The 18,538-nt window shown below is 42.1% G+C and overlaps 1 protein-coding gene across 1 annotated transcript in view; it reads right to left on the bottom strand.

Annotated features, from left to right (window-relative positions):
• LOC311235671 (glutamate receptor ionotropic, delta-1-like) overlaps positions 1-18,538 on the bottom strand; it is a gene marked incomplete at both ends in the record, with an annotated part of 337,043 nt that overhangs the window by 50,141 nt on the left and 268,364 nt on the right. The window contains 1 exon segment of the mRNA XM_084323135.1: positions 13,870-14,065. Within this exon segment, the coding sequence (XP_084179261.1) occupies positions 13,870-14,065 (196 nt within the window).

Here is an 18,538-nt window from a genome sequence, read left to right as displayed (position 1 = left end):
TTTCTTATTGTCCTCCGTTTCCCTGTGGTTCTATGTTTCTTTGTTTTCTTTGTTTCTTTTTTGCCTATTGTCAGCGACTTTGGGTCTTTGAAAAGCACTATACAAAATAAATGAATTATTATTATTATTATTATACTGCATTTCTAAGTAATTATTAGTATTTTTACTTTTTAAGTAAACATTTTAAGTACTGTACTTAAGTACAATTTTGAGGTACTACTTGAATCGAGGTTTGAATGTTCCCAAGCACTGGAATACACGAATGTCATGTATAATGCATACTTTTACTTTAGATACATAAGTACATTCAATAGCAAATACTTCTCTATTTTTAATTAAGTAGAATTTCAATGGAGAATTTTATGATAGTACTAATGTTACGAAGGATCAGATTAAACCGAATATATATATTTATTTATGGATATATATTGAATAGTATTTGTATATCGTTTGATATCCCTTGTATATTCCTTGTACATATGCACGGAATATCCCTTTAGCCTACTATAGCCCATAATAGTTCATTCTCTTATTGGACAAAGGACCAGGCGCCAGGGGACCAGCCCCTGGCGTCAAGTTCAAAGGTACCGACGAGACATGTCCGTACTAGCCCCGGCTCCGCTCAGGGATACGGCTACCGAAATGAGAGTGGCACTATTTGTTCACCGTGCATATAAATATGGCGCAAGTAAATGTAGAAGTCCCTTACCCTTCTTCCCAACTTAGTAACAGAACGTGAAGCCTCACCCACGATACGACGTGCGGTGAAGTATGGCCTGTTTGGCCTTAGAATAGCATTGAGACCGCGTGCGAATTAATAACTGAATTGTCAGAGTTTGGCACTGTACCGTCGAGTGCGACGTATTTCTATTAAGTTAATAATAGTCTATTGTGTATGGTGCATCGTGCGGTTAGAGTTCTAAAGTGACCAGCATCTCCAACGCTTCCTCGTGTTATCTAGAGTCTTATCCAGGTTGGGCCGACCACATGGCGCTTTCATCCGAGGAGATCTAGGCAAGGACCGAGGGACATGTACACTGGATTACCTACCCGACGACTGCTGAGCCCTATGCGGCTGGAATATATATTTGCTTTGGTACTGTGATTTGTGGAGCGGATAATCGCCGACGCCTGTGAGTGTTGGATTTACCCCCGAGAGGAGTCAAGTTGAGTCGGCGCTCAGAGAGACTGACGTCGCCTAGCTTCTTCTTCATTGTGGAGCTACAGCCTACAAGAGAACCAAGGTGTATTCATCTGCGGATCAAGAGTCTATTGCACTGTCTTCTGTACTTGAAGTCTCCATAGATATCGTTGACCAGACGGTCTACTACCGACGGCTCTCCTACCCCCCCTGCCGGCTTACAACCGGGAGGACCCCCTCCAGTATATCCCGCTATATCATTAAGTGTACCATAGATGTAATTCCCTAAGAGCCAGGTTGTATACTTGCTTCCTGCGTAACCAGAGATTGGACATTCAGTGTTGATTTGCCTACGAGTACTCATTTGCCTTACAAGTGCATTCAAATGATAAATGTAAGATAAATATTCTATGTACCTTTTGCTCCATTAAATATTTGATTATTACCTTTGACTGGAACCGATTTCATTGTGGAAAGTGTTCATCATATTTAGATATCGTGTACTGTATGGCCAGTAGTTAAAGTACATAAAGCGGTAGTGGTTTAATGATACCATACTTATCAATACAGTCAGGGAATTGTACCCCTCAGTTACAACAAATGTATCTGGGTATTTCTACTTTAACTTAAGTAAAGGAACTGTGTACTTCGTCCACCACTGATTTTCAACAACCATGTAATTTAGCCATTTTTAGAGCAAGGGGAAACTGATTTCCTCTCACAGGATAACCCTTTTAGCTATGACCATACCAAACACGAGGGCTTGTTGTAATTCTCTCTCTCTTTCTCTCTCTCTCTCTCTGTAACGCTCCAAGATCAACTCATGCCTGGGTGAGAGAATGTCCCAGGCAGAGAGTTGACAGCTGTGTCATACCGCCATCCAGCGGTCACCTGCAGAAAATGCACTGGTGGTTCAAATCAATAACGTTCTAATGTGGCAATTAGTGTCCTTATTACAAGTGTTGTCTGTTTAGGTGTGTTCTGTGTTAGTATTCTTATTCTGTGTTTTGTATTTAGCCTGTGTGTGTTCTTTGAGGGTTGTATTGTATTTTGTATTGTATTAGTTCTAGTGTCTCTTTCCCCAGCTGTTGTTCGTTTGTAATCATTGTAAATTAGTTTGCGTATATTAGGTTGTCCTGTTCCCACTTCCTGTGTGGCGTCATACTTCCGTGTTACCCGTTCGTTTGTACCTTGCTGTCGTCTGCCTTGCCCTGCTGTTGTACTTAGAGTCAGTAAGTGATATTATATAGTATTCTGTTTTTGTCATCTTTGTTTTCGTATCTCAGTCCGTGTTTGTAGTTAGCACCAGCGCCACTGTGCCTTTTGTTTTGTATGAGATATATTCCTGCCTTGCTCCTGCCTTGAGTTCTATATTAAAAGAACACCATTGAGAAGAGCAACCACCGTCTCCTTTATACTGTCTAACCGCATAATATTGGGTCCTTCTGTCATGCCGAATCGTAACACTCTCTCTCTCTCTCTCTCTCTCTCTCTCTCTCTCTCTCTCTCTCTCTCTCTCTCTCTCTCTCTCTCTCTCTCTCTCTCTCTCTCTCTCTCTCTCTCTCTCTCTCTCTCTCTCTCTCTCTCTCTCTCAGTGCATGCTGGGAATGAGATTGGAGGGATTGGAGAGGTTGGAGATTGGAGGTGTAGTAAGTTTTTTTCTATCTTTATCTGTCTATTTTGTTAATTTGTTTATGGGATATTGTATTATAGTGTAGTGTTGGGTTGCTGTGTGTTTTGGTGTGTATAGGTTTAAGTGGGAGTGTTTTGTTTGTTTGGCAGTCGGCCAGGCTGTGTTGCTGGCTGACGTGAAACGCCAATATGGATTTTTCCAAAATTGGTAGAAAGCATGGCATTAAGATATCTGTTCCTAATGTGTCAGTAGAGAACTGCAGTTTGGCAGTTGGAAATATTGTCGGACATAGAAGCATTAAATCACCTGTGAGAATGAACGGAGGAGTAGTGATTTTTCTTGATTCATTGGACAAGGTGCACACACTGGTTCAATCAGGGATCAGTGTGGAGTTTTTTTTTCTTGCTGTGGAGTCTCTTTCCACACCAGGCAGAAATGTCTTTATTTCCAACATTCCGCCGTTCATCAGTGACGAACTATTGATAAGTCAACTATCACGACATGGGAGGATAATTTCCCCTATAAGAAAAATGTCGTCGGGATGTAAATCTCTGCTTTTAAAGCATGTTGTCTCACACAGGCGACAGGTTTTAATGGTTCTAAACAACAGCGGAGAAGAGCTTGAGTTGGTTTTTAAGATAAAAGTTGATGAGTTTGATTACGTGGTTTTTGTGAGTTCTGGCAATTCGGGGAAGTGTTTCAAGTGCGGGGAGGAGGGGCATATTTCCCGAGACTGTGCGGGGAGAGGGGCAAGGCGACCTCCGCCTCAGCTCCAGGAGGAGCGCGGGGCTGGGCTTAGCACAGGTGTGGAGGAGGGAGAACTCGGAGTGTGGCAGCGCAGAGCTGAGAGCAGTGACAACAACAGTGTCCCGCTGCAGACCGTCAGCAGTGTCGGTAGTGATCCTTTGCAGGCCGTTGGCAGTGTAGACGGTGTCCCGCTGCAGACCGTCAGCAATGTAAACAGTGTCCCTTTGCAGACCGTCAGTAGCACAGCAGATAGTATACAGCTGCAGGGCCACAGAACCGGTGTAGCAGGTACGGAGCAGAGCCTTGGTACAGAGGAGGGACGAGTGAGGGAAGCTGGCCCCCCCTCAACTAGTGGCGACTGTGGGGTAACAGGGGGTGGTGCGGGTGGTGCAGGTACAGAGGAGGGAGGGGTGGGAGACGCTGTTCCCCCATCAACCAGTGGTTGTGTAGGTAAGGAGGTGGGAATCAGAGATGCTGCCCCCCCTTCAACAAGTGGCGAGGTAACAGGGGAGAGCAGAGTTTTTTTTGTCCCTCCAAGCCCAACACCGCGTCAGGGTAAAAAAAGGAATAAAAAAAATATGACAAGTGAAGTAATAGGGGAAAAGTTGAATGTGGTGGACAATGTACACAGTCAGACAGTGGATGACGTGGTGGGAAGTGATGGAGGGGTGGGCTCTCAGGATAAGGAAGGAGTGACAAGTTTGGTCAAAGAGAGTCAGGAGGGTGTAGAAGACACAGGTTCCTCTCAGTCCAGCATGGACGAGGATGAGGTTGAAAAACAATGGGGTGAGATTGAAAAACAATGGGGGGATGACATCTCAAGTGTTGAGGAAGATGAGTTCCCAAATGCTTCTCAAGTGTCTGATTCACAACGGACATTTTTTTATGCAGTCAGGCAGATACAGAAGTTCCTGCACACAACAAAAAATTTGAGAAGTGGAAGATTTTTTTGAAGATTTAGAGATGTTTATTTTTTCAGCAAGGACTCAAATGAGGTTGAAGAACAATGGGGGGTACACTTCCCAGGAAGTTTTTAGACTGAGAAAAATTGTGCAGAAGCTCAGAAAACTGGATAATATAATGTTACCATGATAATGGAGCTTCTGATGTGTGGAGCCCGGCTGGACATTCAGGAAGGGAGTAGACCTGGGCTTGGACAGTGTCTGCAAGCAGTTGGGACAATGACACTGAAAGATGTTGTGAATGTAGCCGGGTCAGAGGAAGTGGCTTCTTTATTGGGGCTGAGGACGGCCTGTCACAACAGGGTCTGTCTGGACGATTGGACTGAAGCGCGGAGCGTCGGGGAACAATACCTGTTGCAGGATTATTTCGGTGGAACGGAAGGTCCTGATGAAGGGGATATTTTTTTTCATGAGCTGGATATAAAAACGGACACAAATGGACTGACGGGACCCTTTTGGGTTGCTCATATGTTGTTCTTGATGACATATTATGTGTTGAATGGAAGTATGGATACTTTTTTTGTTTGGGTGGAGCTTCAATGTTTTTTTGTTGTGTTGCAGAAGGACAGGTGTATTTTAGCATTTTTTTTATTGTGAGATCTCATGTGGTTTTAAGTGTGATGGGGACACATGTTGCCCGATATAATGTGTAGTTAGTTGTTTAATTGTATTGACATACACATTGTACATTGTAATGAGAATTGTGTAAATAAATGTTTTTCTAAAATAAAAAAAAATAAATCTCTCTCTTTTGGTACTCTTTAATTATCTCTCTCTCTCTCTTTCTGTCTGCTGACTCACACTTATCACAGGGAGCAGGGACGGAAGATTCATGTTGGTACTCTTTCATAGTTTCTCTCTCTCTCCCTCTCTCTGTTTCTCTCTCTCTCTCTCTCTTTCTGTCTCATTCTGTCTCATTCTCTCTATCTTTCTCTCTCTCTGTCTCTCTTTCATCTCTCTCTCACTTTCATTATTTCACTTTGCTTATTTCTTTCTTTCTTTCTTTCTTTCTTTCTTTCTTTCTTTCTTTCTTTCTTTCTTTCTTTCTTTCTTTCTTTCTTTCTTTCTTTCTTCTCCCCGATAGGCCTGTTCTCTCCTGTTCTTGTCGTTTGCTTCTGATCATTTTCCAAGGTGCTGTTTTCTCAGATGCTTTAAATAGAAACAAAGCCTGTCATTGTCCTGTCCTAGCTGTCCTCTCGCCCCGCTCTCTCCTCCCGCTGTGGACACAGAAAACACTCAACAAACCAACAACAACAAAAGGCTGGTACCAACGTGTGAAAGGAAGACAAGGAACCAAACAAACACCAGCGGCAGACTAAACGGGGAAGCGGTTAGCAGGATGTTACGCCGACTGGAGGCTAATTGAGAAGAAGTGTTGTATCGGAGGAACACCAGACACAGTACAATAACACTAATTAAAATGTGTACATACTGAACGTGTCTGGAGGCTGTGGAGACAATCCAGGGACGTTTCTCATGTAAATGGCAGAGTAATGCTGAGGAGCTGTTATGTCTCTTGATGACGGTTTTGTCATCGGCTTTTGTGGATATTGTATAGCAACGGCATCAAAGCACAACTCACTTCAAAAACAAAAGCAAACTATAATTGGACTAATTGCTTTATGGTAATGGAGAGCTATTCGAATAATTAGGCAATGCGTAAAACAGCAGCGTGTCCCTGTCTGAGTAGAAATTGAGCTTATTCTAGCTGCCTCAAGCACCATAACTAACAACACCACTGGTCACCGCTAGGGTTGCACGATACACCGATACTAGAAAAGTATTGCGATACCCCAGCTGTTAAAAACAGTTCAATGACTGGAGCTGTGTGTGTGTGTGTGTGTGTGTGTGTGTGTGTGTGTGTGTGTGTGTGTGTGTGTGTGAGAGAGAGAGTGAGTGCGCACACTTTGAGGGCTGTTTTAAAGGACAGTGGGGTATTGGCAGTCCGGATGTGTTAATAAAACCTTAAGTAGACGTAATTATTGCTGTTGTTCTGTAATTCAGTAATTCAGAACTGTTCTGTAAAGTAATTCAGAACTGAAATTGTTCTATAATAAAGCATTACATCACGCGCAGGAGTGGGTTATGAGAATTAGACCATGCCTAGGGGTGGTAGTTAGGCCCGAGGCGCAGCCGACTGCGTGTGGTGTAATGGCTTTTATACAACGGCATGCAAATTTCTCGATTCTGATTGGCTGAAACAGTCATTTTACACGTCTTTATTGGCAACAATCCACGCTGCTGGCCCAGGACCCGCCCACAACCGACCCACATCACATCACTCCGCCGGATCACAAGAAGGTGGCCAATAATCTTTACAAATGGATATGTTAATGGCGACTAAACGACTAAATATCAAGCGCTTCTGTCACAGCGAATGTCTTAGTCGTTTAAACAATGTTGGATGATGTAATTGATGGGTCTTGAATCATTCTGTAACAAAAGAAAAATCGCGGATTGATTGATGGATTAATTTGCGATTTTTTTTTCAATTTCTTTTTCCTTTCGACTGTCAGCGCTCGCTCTAGTCTCCACCCACCGCCACCAGTGATGCCGGTAACGCGTTACTAAGTAACGCGTTATTGTAATCTGATTACTTTCCCCCGAAAATAGTAATCTAACGCGTTAATCTTTAAAAGCCAGTAATCTGATTGCAGTTACTTGTCCAAGTGGCTGTGCATTACTATTTCGTTACTATCTCATCATAAATTCATAATGCAGGCGGAATGCAGTATTTTATTTCGTTTTCGACAGTCAAAAATACATTTTGAGCTGTTTTTCTTTTGGGAGTGACGTAGTGTGGCAGTGAAAGGGTTACACAAGAATGTGTCCCCGCGGCGTGACTGGACACTCTGTCTGTGAGTGACATCTGCTTTGGTCCAATCACATTCCCCATCCACAGTCTGCGAATCAGAGGCAGAGTAGGGCGGGTCTTCACAGCACGTCATGTGACATATGCGCCAATCGTGTGACAGCAGGGCTCCGTCGTCGGAGAATTCCACCCCAAAACGCTTGGCAAAATTAAAAGTGAGTTTCTGTTCAGACTTCCATCCCAAAACGCTCGTATAGCCTCAGTCACTACTTCACGTTCATATGCGGAGGAAACAAAATACTGTCTACCGCTAAAAACAGCACATCCAATTGCATTGAAAGCATCTGGAATCACAACACTGGGGGACCCTGATGTAAACAAGACAAAAGTCTTTCTCTGGTCTGCATCCCCTTAACAATTGTATGTATTGAGCTGTACTGTACTGTACCCATTCTGCAATCTGTTAATACAGTTTTCATTCATTCATTCATTCATTCATTCATTCATTCATTCACTAGCCGACGCTTCGACTATGGTACAGGAGGACTCGGAGGCCAGCCAAACAGCAAAATGGCTGCTTTTTTTTTTATATAGCGCTTTTATCCAAAGCGCTTCACAATTTGTTACTTACATATTACCCATTCACACACCGACAGTGGAGGCAACCATGCAAGGTGCCAGCCTGCTCATCGGGAGCAATTAGGGGTTAAGTGTCTTGCTCAAGGACACATCGACACGCTGCCCAGGAGTGGGAATCGAACCGGGAACCTCCGGATTGCCAGACGACTGCTCTACCTCCTGAGCCACTGTCGCCCAGTGGCTCAGGATTTTACATGTTAAAGAGAGACTGATTGTATGTTTATAGAGAGACATTTATAAAAACAATTTAATAGTTACAGTTGATATAATTGAATAGTTCAGCCTGCATTTGTTAAATGTGAATGGATATACACTGGTTTTGTAAAACCACTGGCTGGCTGCTCTAATGCTGTGAGCATCATAGACTGTTGCTTTACCATACTTGATGGTACAGAAGCTGAAGCACTAGTTTAACAATTTACGTTATGTGCAGAGAAACAAGTTAAAAACAATTTATGCACTTTCAATAAAGCGTTTAAAAAAAACGGTTGGGGGAACGACGACGACTTCGTAACCTAGTTACTTTCAAAGTAACTAAGTTACTCTGATAATCAAGTAATCAGTAAAGTAACTTGGATTACTTTTTAAAGGAGTAATCAATAATCAGTAATCGGATTACTTTTACAAGTAATCTGTGGCATCACTGACCGCCACACACCCCCCCCACACACATACACACACACACACACACACACACACACGCACACACACACACGCACGCACACGCACGCACACACACACACACACTCTGCCTGCAACGCGGGGGATAGTCAGAGAGCTGGGTGCTGCGCTGTTCTAAGTGAGCATGGCCTATTGAGTTGATTGATTGATTGATTGCTAATTTTATTACTGTACGCTTGGTTTCCAACTGGTTAAGTTTAGGCCCTCTACAGTAGGTTTAAAAAAATAAATAAAAGAATAGGGCGAAGAAAACGTTTTTTTCCTATAGGGCAAAGAAGACTTTTTAATTTGTTTTACCTACTTTATATAGAAGCATCTAAGAATGAAGTTCTATGGAAAGTAGGTCTGCATTCCCTTAACAATTGTGTGTATTGAGCCGTACTGTATTGTACCCATTCTGCATCTGGTAATCAAATTTTCAATCAATCATTCCAATAATACACAGTTGGATGTGTTAGTTGGTTGGATGCACTTCAAGCTGCTTCCACATGAGGCAACTTCTCTCAATCATTCCAATAATACACAGTTGGATGTGTTAGTTTGGTTGGATGCACTTCAAGCTGCTTCCACATGGAGGCAACTTGTCTTTTTTGTAGTTGTGGGAACTACTTTTTCTGGCGGATGGTTTTTTCAATAAATCTTCGATTAATGTGTGTTTATTGTATAGAAATAAGGTTGGATGAATCTAGCAGTTGTATAAAAGCTTTACATCACTTGCAGTCGTGATTTGTGACCAATAAACCATGCCTAGGGGGGTCTAACGACCACCCCTAGGCATGGTTTATTGGTCACAAACCACTCCTGCGCGTGATGTAATGCTTAATTATACAATGACCGATGTCATCCAACCTTATTGCTATACAATAAACACACATTAGTTGAAGATTTATTGACAAAACCATCCGCAGAAAAAGTAGTTCCCAAAAGAGCAGTTGCCTCCGTGTGGAAGCAGCTCGGAAGTGCAACTGTCTCTCAACTTAACACATCCAACAAACTAACACATCCAACTGTCTCTCAACTAAGACATCCAACAAACTAACACATCCAACTGTCTTTCAACTAAGACATCCACAAACTAACACATCCAACTGTCTTTCAACTAAGACATCCAACAAACTAACACATCCAACTGTCTCTCAACTATTACATCCAACAAACTAACACATCCAATTTTTTTTTTTTAACCTACTTTCTATAGAACTTCATTCTTAGATGCTTCTCTAGAAAGTAGGTACGTTTTCTTTGCCCTATAGGAGAGAATTACATTTTTAACCTACTTTCTATAGAAGCAGCTGGGAGGTGCGCTGTTTTAAGTGAGCGTGGATGATTGAATTGATTGATTGATTGATTGATTGCAAATTTTATTACTGTCCGCCTTGTTTCCAACTGGTTAAGCTTGGCGACTCTTTCGAAGTCGCCCTCTTTCGAAGTTGGTTATGCTTAGAGTTTGGAATCAGGGCTGGTGGTCTATCGCCCTGCTCTAAAGACAAAAATAAAAAATTGCAATTAATCAATCAATCAATCAATTTGCGTGGTTTTTATTTTGTTCCACAATCACTCATGACCCACTAATTACATAATCCAACATTGTGTAAGAAACTAACACATTCGCAGTGACAGAATCGTTTTTCATTTAGTCGTTATGACGCTGTCAACATATACATTCGTAACGTTTATTGCCCGCCATCTTGCTTTCACTTCTAAAAACTTGCACGGCGGAGTGATAGTAATTCGGTTGTGGGCAGGTCCTGGGACCAAGAGCAGGGGTAATAACAAATACCCACGTGTAACTTGACTGTTTCAGCCAATCAGAATAGAGAAATTTACATGCCATTGTATAATGCACCTTAGAATGGGGGAACATGCAGAGTATATGAGAAAGACTTACAGCTCTGACAAAACTAAACATTTAAAATACTGCTGTGCTGAAGCACTTTGTTGTTTTATGTAGGGATGTCCGATATTATCGGCCTACCGATATTATCAGCCGATATCGGCATTAAAATGTGATATCGGAAAATATCGGTATCGGTTTAAAAAAAAAATAAAAATAAAAAAAATCGTATAACCTTTATTTGCCCAGGCAAGCAAGTAGGAACAAATTCTGATTTTATTTATTGTCAAAAGTATGCATAATGTTGTGTTAATTCCACAACAAGAGATATGTAATGTTAATTACCTGAAATTATTCCATTTTTGGGGGGGGGGGGGGGGGGGGGGGGACACCCTGCATATATCGGTATCGGTTGATATCGGTATCGGAAATTAAGAGTTGGACAATATCGGTATATCGGTATCGGTAAAAAAGCCAATATCGAGCATCCCTAGTTTTATGTGTATCTGCCAATTTTATGATTTTATGTCTATTTTATGTGTATCAGTGATAATCAAACAGTAAACAAAGAGGCATGTTAAGATGTTAGATCCCAATATGAAAAACTATGTGATTTAATGTTCTATGCCTTATCTTGACTTTGTCTATTTTGCTGCTGTCTATTCATGCTAATTGTATGCTAATTATATGCAACAATTTACATCTGGACTTTAAGCATTGCTCTTGATCTGCCAATTTTGTGCTCATTTGTCTTTTTTACTGCTGTGAAGCACTTTGAGCTGGAATTCTTGTATGAAAGGTGCTATACAAATAAAGTTTATAATTATTATTTGTGCAGCTGATAACACACACCACGGCAAAGGGAAAAGTCACAGACATCCCCGAATGTCTTATTTCAAGTTTCTAAATAGACGTTTGGATTAAACCAAGTTGTATGCAGTGATGAACGGTCTTTCCCAGTGGTGGAAGTACACAGTTCCTTTACTTAAAGGGGAACTCCACTTTTTTTGGAAATTAGCTTATTTAACATCTTCCCTGGAGTTAGACAAGCAGATGCATACCTTTTTTGTCTCTGTGCGTGCATTTTAGCTTTGGGAATAGACGCTCCGTTAGCATAGCTTAGCTTCATCACTGGAAGTGAGGCAGGACAGTAGCCTTACAGTGCCTTACAGTGTATTGCAAGGTCTGACATTGACCAAACTTGATATGCATGACCTTGGTGGGCTCTAGGTCAACTCCTGAAAAGGGGGTCAATGTCAGACCTTGCAATCAAAAGTTAGGGGGCGCACTGAAATTATGGCAAGGGTTATTAGCCCCCTAACTTTTGATTGCAAAGTCTGACATTGACCCCCTTTTCAGGAGTTGACCTAGAGCCCACCAAGGTCATGCATATCAAGTTTGGTCAATGTCAGACCTTGCAATACACTGTAAGGCACTGTAAGGCTACTGTCCTGCCTCACTTCCAGTGATGAAGCTAAGCTATGCTAACGGAGCGTCTATTCCCAAAGCTAAAATGCACGCACAGAGACAAAAAAGGTATGCATCTTCTTGTCTAACTCCAGGGAAGATGTTAAATAAGCTAATTTCCAAAAAAAGTGGAGTTCCCCTTTAAGTAAAAGTAGAAATACCCAGATAAATAAGTACTCTGGTAAAAGTAAAAGTCCTCCATTCAAATTCTACTTAAGTAAAAGTAGAGAAGTATTTGTTATAGAATTTACTTAAAGGAACACGCCAACTTCATGGGAAATTTGCTCATTTGCCATCTACCCTGGAGTTAGACAAGCAGATACATACCCTTTTCTTCTCTGTTCATGCATTAGGGGCTTAGGGAACAGCCGCACCGTTAGCCTAGCTTAGCATCATTCACTGGATGTAGGTGTGCCAGTGTAGCCTACTTCCCAACAGTCACGAAATACACTCCAAATACAACTCCAAAACTTTCCTGTAAACATGTTATGACCTGTGTATTTACCACGTGGAGAAATAACAAAAAAAATTATTTGATATTTTCATTTTCTAAGAAGACATATACTCTGAACAATTCTTTGCCGAACCACTGCTGCCTGGGCGCAGTGATTTCATCACCTCAAAAGTCCTGTTGTTTTTAGAAAAACAGGGCTTTCGAGGTGATGAAATCACTCTCTCTCTCTTACACCATAAAACTAACTTTTCAAGTTTGGAGCCCAACATGACATTTCAATCACTGTAGATAGTTACACCTCATGGGAAGGGAAGGAGCTAATTTTTTTATTTTATTTATCCTTTATTTATCCAGGAATGTCCCATTGAGATACAAGATCTCTTCTTCCAGGGAGTCCTGACCAACACAGCACACAACAAGTTTCAACATAAAACAGGGCATTAAACAAAAAACATACAATTCAAATATAAATACAGAGGGTCATTTGTGCAGTGGCAAGGAGCATAATCACATCAACAATAGCATCAGGTAAAACAGTTACATGTTTCATAAAGGGCTAATCGTAGCATACCTTTAAAAGCATTCACAGTAGGAAGTGCCTGTAGACAAAGTTTCACTTGCAGCGTATTCCATAAAAAGGGAGCATAGTGGGAGAATGCAGCTTTACCAAGCTCTGACTGCATCAAAGGAACATTTAACAGCATCCCATTTGCTGCTCGTCTGGTATTAAAAAAGCAAGTATAAAAGGACAGAAGTCTGGAGATATATAAGGGCAGCTTACCTAGCAATGACTTAAGGATAAAAATCAACATGTGTGATTGTCTTCTTTGGTACAGAGAGGACCATCCTAATGACTGATACAAAGTGCAGTGGTGGGTGCGAGAGCCTGCACCTGTTACAAAACGTATGGCAGTATGGTACGCAGAATCCAGCTTTTTAAGCAGGGAGGAAGGAGCATGCATATAGATTACATCGCCATAGTCTAATACAGGCAGAAAGGAACTCTGCACAATTCTCTTCCTGGCTTCAGACGGGAAACATTTCTTTAACCGGAAGAAAAAGCCCAGTTTAGGTCTAAGTTTTCTCAGTAGGTTCCCAATATGAACATCAAAGGCCATCTTTTCATCAATCCATATGCCCAGATATTTATAGGATGCTACTTTGTCAAGGCATGTCCCTTCCAGTGTCAGAATCGGGGGGACAGCTGTATTAGCTCGAGAGCGAGAGAAGGTCATGTACTTGGTCTTTTTTGCATTAAGGACCAGTCTTAGCCTATTCAAACCTATAAATATGATTGTATGTTCAATTGTTGTTAGTAGTAATTTTTGGCCTGGACCAGCTCGGGTGTTAGAATTTTTTGTAAACTCAAAGTCATATTGGACTCTCAATACCTTTGTCTGAGTATTTCTTAATATACATCAGTTTTGGTATTTTTGGGGGTATTTTAAACATAAATATAACAAATCTATCCCACCCAACCAACCCCCACCTCAGAGTACCTTGCGGATGCCCTCTGAGGGGCTGGAGACGCAGTAGTCCAGTCCGTTGTTCTTGCTGATGGTCCTCCAGAGTTCTGCGTACGTGCTGTCCTGCTCCAGAGAGTTTGTTCCTTTATTCCTGAAATAGTCGTAGACGGCAGAGTCCCTCACCGTGCCGTAATCCACGTCCATCTGCCGGGACAGGTCCTGGAACGACCTGTAACACAGGTGAAAACAAGCACATTACACGTTGTGCTTTGGGCTTCTTCTGACTGAAATGAGAACACCCAGGGAGATCATGATGTGAACTGCAGTATCTTCTCCTCACTCTTAGCTAGATGTTTAATATTGAACTGTAGTGGCTTCTCCACACTCTTAGCTATATGTTTAATATTGAACTGTAGTGGCTTCTCCACACTCTTAGCTATATGTTTCATATTGAACTGTAGTGTCTTCTCCTCACTCTTAGCTAGATGTTTAATATTGAACTGCAGTATCTTCTCCTCACTCTTAGCTAGATGTTTAATATTGAACTGTAGTGGCTTCTCCACACTCTTAGCTATATGTTTCATATTGAACTGTAGTGTCTTCTCCTCACTCTTAGCTAGATGTTTAATATTGAACTGTAGTGTCTTCTCCTCACTCTTAGCTAGATGTTTAATATTGAACTGTAGTGTCTTCTCCTCACTCTTAGCTAGATGTTTAATATTGAACTGTAGTGTCTTCTCCTCTCTCTTAGCTAGATGTTTAATATTGAACTGTAGTGTATTCTCCTCTCTCTTAGCTAGATGTTTAATATTGAACTGTAGTGTCTTCTCCTCACTCTTAGCTATATGTTTCATATTGAACTGTAGTGTCTTCTCCTCACTCTTAGCTAGATGTTTAATATTGAACTGTAGTGTCTTCTCCTCACTCTTAGCTAGATGTTTAATATTGAACTGTAGTGTCTTCTCCTCACTCTTAGCTAGACGTTTAATATTGAACTGTAGTGTCTTCTCCTCACTCTTAGCTAGATGTTTAATATTGAACTGTAGTGTCTTCTCCTCACTCTTAGCTAGATGTTTAATATTGAACTGTAGTGTCTTCTCCTCACTCTTAGCTAGATGTTTCATATTGAACTGTAGTGTCTTCTCCTCACTCTTAAGAGGTTGGATCATCTGAATATCTCATATAGAATAACACAAAGACAAAACAAAAATTATAATTTAAAGGTGCTATAGATAACATTTATACCTAGAGTAATATTTTTATTGTATTTTTTATAATACATGCACAGAGCTTTTAGAAGGGTGGAAAAATAAAAGTATTGCTTTCCCTCCCAAAACAATATTGATTCATGGATTTATCATAAAAAAAAAATTGGCAGGTCCGAAAGGAATGTTGCGTGCATGTATCCCCTACCTACTTCCCATATCCCCACGTGGAATGCACCTGATTGGATAAATTACATGCTGGTGCTCTAGGGGGATATCTAGTGGCTGAATGTGATCTATCGCACCTTTAATTCATATAAAAAATTATTAAAAAAAGGTTCCTTAGGTTCGAAACATGATGAGAATCACGTTGTTTGCTCCTTTGTTTTAGTTAATGTTTATTTTTTTGGGGGCGGGGAGTAATACTTTTATTCCGCACCTTTCTAAAAGCTCTGTGGATGTATTATTATTTAATTTTGTTTGTATGGGCGGCCGGGTAGTGCAGCGGACTAAGCGTCTGTCTACCACCGCAGAGACAGTGGGATCGAATCCAGCTGCGGTACCTCCGGCTTGGTCGACCGTCCATTCTGACACAATTGGCAGTGTCAGCGGGTGGGAAAGCCGGTGGGGTGGGTCCTGGTCGTCCTACAGCGACTCCTACAGTTCGGTCGGGGCGCCTGCACAGCGAGGGAAGGATCTGGGGGAGGTAGTGTGACCTTCCACACGTTACACTCCCCCAGTGAGAGTCCGCGCTGCCAGGTGAAAAGAAGCGGTGGGCTGGATACACATGTGTCGGAGGAAGCATGTGATAGTCTCTGCCCTCCCAGACCGACGGTAGGGGGTAGAGTGCACAACGACCAGGAAGGGGATTGGGAATTGGCATAACGACTAACATTGGGATGGGAGAAAAACGGAAAAAGGATAATAAAGATAATACAAAAAATAAATTATAATTTGTTTGTATTATTACTCTACATAAAATGTTATGTATAGCAAATAAACAAAAGTGGATTTGAACACCCCTGGTGTGCTGCTGGATTGCTTTGATCTTGAAGGTTATAGTTCCTGCTCTGGCTGCAGCCTGGAGGAAGAGCTGTGCACGGCGCACCCGCTCTGATTCTCCTAACTTATAAAGCCTTGTCATGCTGAAAAGTGGCCTCAGACGTATTACAACGAGAGCTAATTAGGCGATTCATTACCAATAACTGTTTCGAAGGTCGTTTTGTTTCTCAGCCCCTTTCCCATGGGAGAGAAACGCCGGCTTATTGCAGATTTCACCTTCCACCGCTGATACAGATCTTCGCTGTTAAATCTCCATGTTTTCACAGGTCAATATTGGTACAATCCTTCATTTTTAATGACCAATACAGATCTAGATGAACGCTTTTAATGGTCCCGGACAAGACGATTGAGATATAATCAGCCGGATCACCAGATTTTCAGTCCGTTCTGCCATCAGGACTGAGAGGGATGGGACCATTATGCAGCAGTAAAGTGTTGCAGAGTGGTCCTGATATGTGACAAGGTGCATGCTGGGATACAGACAGCCAATCTGACAGTTGCATTATTCATGATCCTCTCTACTCTTATAAAACCTTATATAAGCCTTATAAAGGGGGAGGGGGGGGGGGGGTTCCTGTTGAGGAGTTCCCATTTAAACCTGGACCTTCTCATCACATAATTTCAGACTGGGACAGCTGTAATTTATCTTCATGATGGCATCTGAACTGTAGTGTCTTCTCCTCACCTTTTCAATACAGTGTGCATGGCACAGGTACTAAGAATGCTTGCTGGTGGGGGCAGGCCTTCCAGCTCCAAAGTTATAGCCAAGAGGTAACGTGTACCCAAAAAGATTTGCGTTGATTTGTCACTGTACACTCTGAGGGCTAGATCCACAAAGAATGGATTGCACGGAGCAAGTTGCACCCTTACTTGAAATTCATTATGAATTGAAAATGGGGGACCCTGATGTAAACAAGACGAAAGTCTTTCTCTGGTCTGCATCCCCTTAACAATTGTGTGTATTGAGCCGTACTGTATTGTACCCATTCTGCAATCTGTTAATAAAAATGTCATTCAATCAATCTGCACAGTGATTGATTGAATGAAACAGAACTACGTTTCTGTCGCCCAACCGTTGAGTGCCGGAAACGTAGATCTACGTTTTTCTCACTGTATTTCTTTTAATCGCTATTGCCATTCATAATTCAGCGGGGCACCTTGTGCATACTGTTCTGAGTGTGTCTGAGCTGGCAGACGGTCTTATACCGCCCTCTAACGCCTTCGGACATTATTGCACTCCATTAGGAACAGGGTAGTTTCTTTTCTCTACCGAGCTGCGGCGCGGGGGTGGGTCCTAAACACTCCGGCAAAACACACGCTTGTAGGGATGGTTTGGACAACTGACCCCGCCCACCTGTTCATGTTGCAATGCCCAACAACATCGGAGACAGGATCGCTGTGGATAACTGGAATGGCAATCAGATAATTGGATTATTTTTTTTGCATTACATCAGATTGTGGAATAATATAATGATTCCCCAACTCCCTCATGTAAAGACATTCCTCTCCCCTTTCTCCCCTATCCTGTGTCCCCCCCCCCCCCCCACCCATTTGACCTATCAAATGGGACCACACCCCCCCCCCCCCCCTTTTAACTATATAAGGCTCCTCGCAACAACATTCCAGGTCGCTACCTGGGTCATTCAGCTGATCACCTGGGACACTGTACACTGTACATTGGAATACTGACAAAGCCATACTTGGTAATTTACTGTACAACTAGGTTAGGACATTTTTAGGGGCCAGTTTCGAATTTCAGTCTCCCGTAGGTGTTCTTTGAGAGTGTTTTTAAAAGTGGGTAGTGATTCACATTCCTTTACAGCTTTGGGTAGGGCGTTCCACATTGATGTGGCATAATTGCGAAACGTGTTTAGTCCCTTGTTTGAGCCGAATCTGGGTTTAACATTTGTGGAGCTCCCTCTGGTGTTGTGATCGTGGTATTCACTGACCGTTGGGAAGTATTTTGACATGTACATGGGTACCTTGGTCGCGTAGTGTATCTTGTAGACCAGGCCCATTGCAAGTTGCTGTACTCTGTCGTCTACTCTAAGCCATCCTAGGTTGTCAAAGTGGGCAGGGGTGAGGTGGGTTCTAGGAGTCAGGTCAAGCAGTAGTCTGACCAGCTTGTTTTGAGATGTTTGTAATTTGTTTTTTAGTGCCTTTGAGGTGCTTTGGTACCATGAGGTGCAAGCATAGTCGTAGTACCCTTGAATGAGTGCTCCTGCTAGAGTCTTCAGGGTATTCTTGTTTACCAGAGAGGAGATCCGGTACAAGAATCGAGTTCGTTGGTTGACTTTTTTTATTTATTGGATGCCATTTTGTCACAGGAAAGATTAGCCTCTAGGATGGAACCCAGGTAGGTAATTTCATCTTTCCTTGTGACAATATTGTCACCCACTGTAACCGAGAAGCCGTCGGTCTTGCTGAGTTTGTTA

Source organism: Notolepis coatsorum, assembly GCF_963971535.1.
Source record: "Notolepis coatsorum genome assembly, chromosome: 10".
NCBI classification, from domain to species: domain Eukaryota; kingdom Metazoa; phylum Chordata; class Actinopteri; order Aulopiformes; family Paralepididae; genus Notolepis; species Notolepis coatsorum.
This window is presented reverse-complemented; position numbering and strand designations above follow the sequence as displayed.